Source organism: Chaetura pelagica, unplaced genomic scaffold (genome assembly GCF_000747805.2).
Source record: "Chaetura pelagica isolate M959 unplaced genomic scaffold, ChaPel_1.0 scaffold585, whole genome shotgun sequence".
Classification (NCBI taxonomy): Eukaryota; Metazoa; Chordata; class Aves; order Apodiformes; family Apodidae; genus Chaetura; species Chaetura pelagica.
Window position 1 is genome coordinate 508,403 of NW_009953404.1, and position 10,190 is coordinate 518,592.

A 10,190-nucleotide genomic window follows, 5' to 3' on the forward strand; every position below is an offset into this window, starting at 1 on the left:
TGTTTAAATAATATGATAAATCAGTCGCTGCAATGGTCTGAACTGTCCGTCCAGGGTTTTTGGATGGGATAAAAAGCAGTGCCAGTGTGACTCAAAAGGAGATCTCTGTCTTTCAGCAAGTTCACTGTTGAGTAGTGTTTGTGCATGCATCTTAGAGTAAATTCTTTAAACATTTGAAATCCACAGGGAAATCCCTTGTGTTGGTGTTGCTCTGCATAACTCGGCTGTTTGGAACCTGGAGAATAAGAGGACACTTTTCTTGCAACCCACAGCTCATGCTTTGCTTTCGTTTAGAAGAAGAGTGAAATACGGAACGAAACGTGTTGGTTATTGGGGTGGATTGTTGTGTTTTAAATGGCCTTGAGCAGATGAATGGGCCCGTTGGCTTGAGCTGGACAAAGAATCGGGACGTGTGTGTCCAGTAACGCAGGGCACGAGATGCGGATTTCAAAGAATCCAGCCTTTGTGCAGGGAGCTGGAGCAGCTCGAGCTCCGCAGTTCGGTTGGTTTCAGGAACTCTCTTCTACTCGGGTGGTGTTTTTAAAGTGCTGTTTGCTGACTCGTGGGCCAGCTTTGAAGGGTCGGAACAATATATAGTGACGTGACAGGACTTTTGTTCAAACAGGAGTGTTGCTGGATATGTGGGACTGTTTGGTCTGTAGGTGTTCCATTCCTGAGCACAGCATACTTCCTTTGAATCTTAGTTTCTGGATTTCGGAGAGGAGTCAGGGCAGAAGCATGACTATTCAACAAAATGTCTAATTTATTTTGTTTCCTTGGCAAGGGCTCTCTACCATCATGCCAGTTGCTATGACTCCCTCTATAAAACAGAAATCTTACTGTATAAATAGATTTTGTACATTTTAAACCCTCATGAAAGACAACTTGCTTTAAGGTGTTGCAGTACAGAATCATGCGGTGTTTCTTTTGATTACTGTCAGAAGTATTTGTACAGCTTTGTGTGCATCTCACAAGTATTTACGTAAATAATTGTTCTTATTTTTAGAGGAATCATAATTTGAAGGCAAATCTCATGATTCCACTCTACCTGCAGTCGAATACAGTGGGAAATTGTCAGGAGAGTTTCTCTGTCTTCTGGTTTAAATGTTTTGAGAAGACTTGGCTTGTTACATTCAACTTTACACACTAGCAATTCCTGCATCTTCAGAAGAGCCACATAGGCAATTTCCAAGTGTGCAGTTTCATTTGCATAATAGGAGAAATTTGTTGCCATCCACAGCTCTTCTGTGGAAATGCAGCCACTGAAGATTAAAATACCTTAGATCCAGCTTTTCCTGGAAGAGAGTTTTCCGAGGCTCGTGCGCTCGTGCCGCGTGCCAGAGATGAGCAGAGAGGCAGAGCTGGGAACTCCTTGGAGTTAGTGGCTCAGTGCGTGCTGCCCAAAGTCCTGTTGCTCTGGGAAGCCTGGCTCTGCAATATTTCCATGTGCCTGTACTGCCACGTCCATGGATGTGCCTATTGGAAAGCAGTTTTCATCAGTGCAGAACTTTGTTCTTTAGAAAATGAATGTTCTTCCTCAGACAGGGAGCCCTTTGGTGCAGGTGCCCTGCCTTCATGTGTGTTTGTAGAGCATCTAGCACTTCTGCGGTTACTGCAGCTCCATAGTAAACAGTGAAGTCATTACATTTTTGTCTTGAGATTAATGTCACTATCTCCTTTGTTTAAAGTACTCTCATGAATGAGCATCTATTTTAGAAAAACACAGCCACGTGTCTTACAGAGTACATAGTGGTGTTGTATTTGTGTGGCAGAAATGTTTAATTTCCATTGCTAAGAGGGTAGTTCTACTTACTTTAACAGTACTTACAATTTTATTTTCAGTCTATTTAACAAAATCCTATGAGAGATGCATGTCAATGAGTTTTGAAAGGTACAGGATTGTTTTTTGTCTTTAAAGATTGATGGGTGTGTGTGGATTCTAAATGGCTTCTCAAGAAGAGAAGCAAAAACTATTATGCCCTCAACCAGCATTAGAAAAATACTGGAAACACTCTATGTTTTATAAAAGTCTGGTATATTAAATGGAAGAAAATGTATAAAATAGGCGAGAGGCAAGCCTAAGTGGTAGGATGTCTTGGGAGGCAGTGAAGTAATTTGCACAGGTCTGTAGCACTGCTGGGCTTCTGGACAACTGTCCAAACATGTAAGGGTGCAGGTATGGGGTGGCTGATGGGGATAGGGACTCTGACCTAGAGGGTGCACTAGGAATGAGGAAGTCTGACTGTTGCCTGGTCTTTGATTTGCAGTATTTTTGCAGAAGTTCTTTGACCCTTTCTGACACACCAAAGCCATGATCTAGGGATAGTGACAGCACCTTATGAAGAAGAGGTGAGCCTAGGCAACTGATGAAAGTGCTCACAGAAAGTGCTACGTATTTACTATGACAGGGAGTTGGCTGTAGAGATATGTCTTGAGATGTAGCTTAAAACAAAGCCTGTGGTGTAGGAGTTGAGGAGCAGTCACCGCGGGCAGTGAGATCATCTTGCCTGGTACTGTTGGTTGAGGTCGTTGGCTGTGGCTACTTAGAGGAGAATTTCTAGACGGTGTTGCTGTAGCTTTTCTGTTTGCTGTCTCCATTCAGACTTCGGCTAAAACATTTTTGTGTGGTAGGCAATGCTCCGAGATGGAGCTTCAGTAGGTTTTTCTTATTGCAACAGGCTTTCACTCTGAAGGGTAGTTATGACACAGAGCTCTGTAACATGATGTCTTTGGAAAAAGACTGTTGGCAACTACCAGACTGGCACCCTAGTTTAATCTGGCTATGCTGGCTCTGTTTGGTGTTCTGCTAAGATCGTAATTCAGTGGCAGTTGAAGTAAAAATACCCAGTGAAGTGCTGTAGTGGCCCAGACATGCTGTTATCATGCTTGAGTTATGCTATGTTTTATCTGTCTCATGGTTATTGCTTTTTGAGCCAGGATATGCTCTCTGACTTCAGGGCAAGTTGGGTGTATGTTAGAGTTTTGTCATGGATAAGCCATGTTTCTCTTTACTGAAAGAAAAGGTGCTTGTTGCAAGGTGGAGCTTAGCAGAACTAGTTTAAAAACATGCTGGCCTGTGGGAGTTAGAGGGGACACTCCTGATGCATCAAATCTAGGTAAAAGAGAAGGTCTGAATCTGAAAGATTAGTCTTTGTCCATTCATGCTACATGATATTGTAATTGCAACATGGACAAGAAACACCATGTATGTTTGGGGCTGCCTCACATTAGTCACTACAGAAACATCTTCATAGCAATAGGTGTGCCCTGAGCCTACGTCTCAAAAAACAATCTTTTTTTGGTGCCTCTTACAGCACTTTTTGTGTATAATAATGGCATTTTCCTTCCCATTCCCCTTTCTCCTTTGCTTGATCCCACAGGGAGGTCATAATTCTGTGATTTTCACCAAACTCTGTTGCAATGCAAGTGAGTGTGATGTGATAAATTCAGCATTATGACGTCACTTCGTGATCATCAGCAGAAGATGGGGTATGTGGGAGCAAATCCTTGTGTCAATACAGATCACTGTGATAAATGGTAGTCACGGTAAAAGGCCAATCAACTGTGAAAGCCTTTTCTTGAATGATAATTTATTGGCAGTAAAGGCTTTCTGTTTCTGTGCCATCAAATGTTTCTAGCACTCACTGCTGCTGCAGAAGCTGCCTTGACACTTTATATATAAGTGTAATATACACTGTTGTGTCTGCTCACTGGTATATTACTTTTATACATGGAATTTGATATTCATCTTCTGTGCTTTAGTGTTAATATACAAAAGATAAATATATTTGAGAGTCTTGGGCTATTTAGAGTGGGGAATTGAGTATATAATTATATGAGTTCTAGGATATTAGTATGCCTCAGGCATAACCACTAAAGAAGTGTTGATACTAATGCTTGCCCTGTGTATCCTTGGCTGTCCTCTAAATGCTGTGTAGATAAGGTTCAGAATTTAAAAATGCTTTAATACAATTTCAGATAAATGTAAGGGTTTGTTTTTGATGAATTGACCAGTTTCTGAATTTACTGTAACTAAAATACTTAAGATACCAGTGTGGAAGATTACAGGAAAAAAACATTATTGTATGTAATTTAAGTTTTACCACTTACCATTGTTATGTCTGAGTCATTAATGGAGGAGCAGGAGAGGTTTGAAGCCAGAAAAAAAATGTAGATTTTTTGGTAAAGCTGTGGAATTTATGAGCTAGGCAGGGGCAAGTAAAGTTGATAAATGCCATATTTTTAGCCTCATTAATTCTCAGGTTAATGGTGTTCCATCAAACCACCTTCTCCAATCCACCAGTCAATATAGAGACCAACCTATATAGTATAACAGAGGGACAGTGCAATAAAATATATTGCCTACAAAGGTGGAATGGAGTTACGGGGGTGGAATTCAGGTCAGGGAAGGGCCACAAAGATGAACAAAGGACTGGAGCAGCTCTGCTAAGAAGACTGGCTGAGGGAGTTGGGGTGTTCAGCCTGGAGAAGAGAAGGCTCCAGGGTGACCTCAGAGCACCTTCTAGTGTCTGAAGGGGCTCCAGGAAAGCTGGGGAGGGGCTTTTCACCTGAGAGGGCAGTGATAGGACAAGGGGGAATGGTTTTAAACTGAAAGAGGGGCAATTTAGGTTAGACATCAGGAAGAAGTTCTTCACTATGAGGGTAGGAAGGCACTGGAATACGTTGTCCAGGGAGGTTTTGGCTGCCCCATCCCTGGAGGTGTTCAAAGGCAGGTTGGATGAGGCTTGTGCAGCCTGGTCTGGTGGGATTTGTCCCTGCTCATAGCAGAGGGGTTGGAACCTGATGATCTTGAAGGTCCCTTCCAACCTTCACCGTTCTATGATTCTATGAGTGGGTTGAACAGGAGATCCATTTTACAGACAGGAAAACAGGTTGAGAAACTACTTCAGATTTCACACCACAGTGGGCACAAGCTTCATTAATTCCTCGTTCCTACTATGGCGTTTAGTCAGTGAGAATATTTTGTAGTCTGTGCAGCATTTAACAAACTCATTGTTGTGGGCAGTGTCAGTAAGTTGTCAATTCTAGCTGAATGAAAAGTCCCTAATAAGCAGCCTGGATGGTGTCTTTGCACAAAAGAGAAAAAGTGAGTGTTCTGAGTAGAAGTGGTTTGGGCGTTTCTTTTGTTTGGTTGGCTTGGTTTTTGGGTTTTGGCTTGAAATGGAAAGGCAGCAAGTGTTACAGATAATATTCAAAGCTTTATTTGCAATAAACATAATAAATCCTGAAGTTATTTTACCCTGTTGATCTTAAATGTCTGAAAGTCATGTTTCTTTGTTAACAATTTCCTGTTTGTGCTGCCAATGCTTTTCTTAAGTTCTAGGGGAGGTTGTCTTTTTCCTTATTAATACTTTATTGGTCTTAAACCCTCCATACTGTAAATGCTTACCCATGTTAAATATTGCAATAATAGATTTAGCCAGAAGTGTTTGCAGGACTGTTATGTTGGTGTACTTCCATCACAAAATATCCTTATTCCCATTGTTTGAATTACTGTATATTGAATTCAATAAAAAAATCCCTAGAGCTGAGGGTTATCAAAGCTTGAAGTGGTACTTAAGAAGCTCAAAAGAATTGTCAGGGCTAACTTTAATGCTAGAAGGAAAAAGTTACTAATTTAGGTTTCCTCCTGTGTTCTACAGTCTGTCCAGTGAAGATGCTGTGTGAGGCTGCTTTGAGATGCTAACAGGTATCTTGAACTTTTGGTTTTCCAGTGCAGCATCTCTAAGTGATATTTTGCTATAGGAAAAGACTAAAATCTTGATTTTATTTTTTTTTTAAAGCATTTATTCACCTCTCCCCACATCCAAAACAAAACTCCAGCAAGTTTTATTTCTGTAATTTGAAAGGTTTTCCTAAGTAAAATTAAGTTTAGTTTGTCTTATATCCTTAAAAGCAACCTGATATCATCATGATCATCTCCTCACAATTAAGTATGCACTCATTATTGACATGCCCTCATCTCCACTGTCATTTTATCACATCTAGTGGTAGAGCTCCAAATTAGCATATAATTGGGTTTTGACATGTTAGAATATCCAAATGGATGTATCTAAACACATTGAGGAAAAACTGTGCTCCAGGAAGAACAGTGGGAAAGAAATGAATCAGAAATAACTGTACTTTAATTAAAATACCATTGTGGACACATCCAAAACATACCAAGTTGCCATATATAGCCTTTTTTTGGTTTTGTTTTTTTTTTTAAACAGAGAAGTGTCTCCTCTAAAGGGAAAGCAAGTAAGATTTGCTTTAGTAGCTAAGACAAATAGTCAGGAGGATGTTTGTGGCATATGTACAATGTGGCTGCTCTTGATTCTGGAAGCCCTTTCTAAAAATGGAGCTATTACATATATATTTGGAGTGACATCCAGCTTCTCCCATCCTGCAAAGAACATAAAAAAAATTCTTTTTTAATCTATAACTGAATCCCAGATCTCTTCTTTAAATGTGTTTTTAAAAAAGAAACATGCTTGAGATCTCATGCCAAATTAATTTCAGATGTTCCTGAATGTTTAATGGAATTGGTCTTTGTTGTTAACTTCTAGTCGATCCATTTGCAGAGCTGTATTGCAAAGCCAGGAACCAGCAGTGGTAATCTGTGACCTGAAAACTGATCACAGAAACGTGATGAAATTTCTCTGGCATTGTGGACCTTCCTTTAATATTCTGATGTAAAGAGCTCAAGGAATTCATCCCTTCAGCATCCTTTCCATCTCCGCGCCCTGTGTCTACGTGGCCCCCTAATGCAGTGGTGCCCCCCAGCCCAAGCTCCTTCACCATTTGTCAGTGTCACCACTTCATGGCTGGCTGGCAGGGGTCTGCTCAGAGTGCCCCAGGTGATGCTTTTTCCCTCTCTTGATAGCCTCAGCCTTTCCTTTCCAAGAGAGCTTGGCTCTCCAGGGTCTGAATTCTGCATCATGGCACATATTGGTACCAATAAGGCTGTTGGTTCTAAGGCTGGAATTTCAGAGCTGTCTGACAGGAGATTGAGTGAATGTTAAATTGCTAGCAGCAAGTTTCTGTACAAAAATAAACCTCAGATGGTCAAAATGCATTTAGATTTCTAATACCATTAAACAGCTTCATGACAATCAAAACACACAGGTCTGTCTAAAACCTCTTCTGCTCTCTAGAAACTTAAGTGAAAATTGTAGGCATAAATCTGCATTTTCAATAGCTATTCTTCTTAACTGTACCTTTAATCCAGATCTTATTACTGCTACAGCAGTTATCCACCTAGTCAAGTAACAGCCCTTAGAAATGTGGAGGTTAGCAGTGCTCTAACAAGTTTTTGAAATGCAAAGAACAATTTGCACAATGCAGTACTAAAGACTATGTAATAGAGATCATCCTCCTTAATAGCCTATTTAAATCCTTGACAACTTACAATAGTAGATCACTTGCTTTTGAATCTGAAATTTAACTTTAACTTCTCCTGCACTGTAATTTTATAGGGAGAAGAAGTGGGTGACAGTTGGCGACACATCCCTAAGGATTTACAAATGGGTCCCAGTAACGGAGCCTAAAGTGGATGATGTAAGTATCCTGCTTTTTTCAAGATGTAGCCACTCACCTTCAGGGAAAGTCAAAAGAATTATGTTCACTCTTCTTGGAGCCTTTACGATAAGGCTGGTGTGGGTCTTGCAAGCCCTGGACTAGAAGAGCTCTAGGGAAATGGTGATCTCTATGAAAGTGATGTTGATGGTTCAGTGGGTGACAGTCTTCCTGGAGCCAGCTTGGATCAACTCTCAGATAACTGTGAAAACATGCAGCTTGAAACTGTTTTTTGGAACCTTTCTCTAACATAATTGGGAGGTGGGAAGGGAAAGTTGACATCAATTACTTTTCCCCACTTTCTGCCTGATGCTTTAAGGGAAAGTAGCTGGTTTGGAACTGTGCAGAGAATGTTTGTACATCAGTGCTGTTTTGCTTCAAAATATCTGCAAAACAGTGAAGGGTAGGAAAATCCTGTGGAACCGAGGAGACTTGTATTAAGATGTCCAGCCCAAGCAATACAATAAACGTGCTTCTATTGAGATGTATCTTTTGTGTATGCATCATGGTTATGTTCCTAGCATGCAGTGTTCATGTGCCATGATAAAATCACATGGCATAGAAATAAGTGTAAAAATCAAAGTGATAGAGCTTACAAATGGTTTTTCAAAGTGAATGTTGCTCTCATTTTATAAATATATTGTTATAGAGAGGAAACTAATCCATGGTACCACAGTAAATTAGTGATACAGTAGAATATATATCCCAAGTTTGGGACTCCTTCCTTGGGCTGTCATGTACCTTTACCTTATTTGAAATATGAGGCCTATCTGGAAGAAAACTACTATGTTAATAACTATGTAAAATGATGGTTTCCCAGACAAGTCAGTGTCTTGATCTTGTCTTACTCAAAGTGCAAATTCAAGACCTATTTTTATTATGGTTTGTTTGTTTGTTTTTTAACTGAGTTTGTTTCTTTCTGTACTCTTGGTGTTGTACCAGATTCCTGTGATTGTCAGAGTTGTGGTGAGTCTCTTGTTCCCCAGTGCTCAAGCAGCATCTCTAAAATACCCTCTGGTGAATTGGGGAAGTTTTCCTTGTTTCTTTACAGGAACTTGTTCACTCTCTACAGTTCTCAGATGTTTGGATTTGTTTTTATGATACATAGGGGGAAAAGCTGAGCTATCTATGTGTGTGAGAGAGATATTTAGGGTATTTTGACTCATGGCTTCTAGAAATTGTTTTCCCACAGTTAAGCTGTGCTTACATGATGGGTACCATGGAACTTTGAAATAGAATTTCTAGTGAGTTTCTAGATTAATTTTCAGGGTGTCTGATACATGAAGTCAGATGCTCTGTTAAGAAGAATGGGATTTTTTAACGGTCTCTACTCACAGAGCTTAACTGTAGTTTTTGAGCCATAAACTTTAGGTTTAGTTGTTGTGCAGTTGCTGCAGACTTACATTGTAAGATTTCTGTCTTTTTGCTCTGGAGCTTCTGACAATTACACAGTTCTCACAAAAGTGCATATATTAAATAATAAATATCAGATATGGGTCATCTTGACTGATTTTGTCATGGACATCCTTTTATATCTAATTTCACCCCCCTGTGAAGGAGCAGACAGCATACTTGCTTTTTACTAGAATAGGAGAATGGGATCTGCCTCATGTTTTAAACAGAAGTTGTCATTGATTTGAGTGAACACAGATTAGGTGGGTTACTTCCCCCTCTCACATGTTGTGCTTAAACCACTGACATTTCTTTTAACTAGAATTAGCTGGGCTCTTTACTCCTGCTAGGTCTGGAAGGCTGTTGTAGAACCTCAGCACTTTGATGGCTAAACCTTATTGAAAAAAATTTGTCAGCTTAAATGCTCACAGATATTTTTCAAGATTTCTATTGTGGCATAAGTGTCCTTTTTACTTTTAAAAAAATAACAAAAAAGCACAAAAGAAAACCAAACCTGAGAGAGATTATGTTGCCTCTGAACTTTCATTTTGCAGAGGTAAAGAGGTCTGTGTGCCTTCACATGTTTCACATATTAGACAATAAACCCAGGCTTCTCTGAAGTAAAAATATAGTTTAAAAATAAGCCTAATAATCTATTTAAAATAGAAGGAGAAGTCCTTCCAGGTATCACTTGTTGAATTTTTTCTGCAGTCTTAGACAATATTTCAGTGTGGTCTTAGTTCCTTCCCATGTCGGGGAGGACAGTGTTTTATCTGAATAGCTGGATTGCAGAGTTCTTCTTAGAGTCAGGCTTTTAATTGTGTCCTCAGCAGGCAGCAGGATCCTCCAGCAGCAGAGCAGCTGGCTCTTGCTCCTGTGAGACTCATTACGTCAGCTTCTAATTGCCAGTGCTGCATCCCTTGCATCCCTCAGCAGGGCAGAGCTTCCCCACGCCGGGTGCCACTGCTCTCCCTTTGTCTTACAGCTTGCAGCCCATACGTTCAGTCATGAGCATGTTGTGACCTATTGTTCATGTAGGACTGGCTTGCTTATGCTCTTTGCTTTAGGCTCATCTGATTTTTCTTAATTAATCTTTCAGTTTTAATGAAGAAACAGCATTAGTTGTAGAGAAGGAGGAGGTGGCTGCAGTGTTGGTCATTGGAAGGGAGGTAAAAAGCTGTCTCTTCAGTGTTAAAATTCTAGATCTGTTACCATTCCTG

At 40.2% G+C, this 10,190-nt stretch overlaps 1 protein-coding gene across 1 annotated transcript in view; it reads left to right on the forward strand.

Moving 5' to 3' along the window:
• Positions 1-3,454: 3,454 nt before the first annotated feature.
• Positions 3,455-10,190, forward strand: part of BCL7A (B-cell CLL/lymphoma 7A) — a 12,365-nt gene continuing 5,629 nt past the window's right edge. The window contains exons 1-2 of the mRNA XM_009998412.1: positions 3,455-3,489; positions 7,479-7,560. Of these exons, the coding sequence (XP_009996714.1) occupies positions 3,455-3,489; positions 7,479-7,560 (117 nt within the window). The remainder of the gene's footprint in view (positions 3,490-7,478; positions 7,561-10,190) is intronic.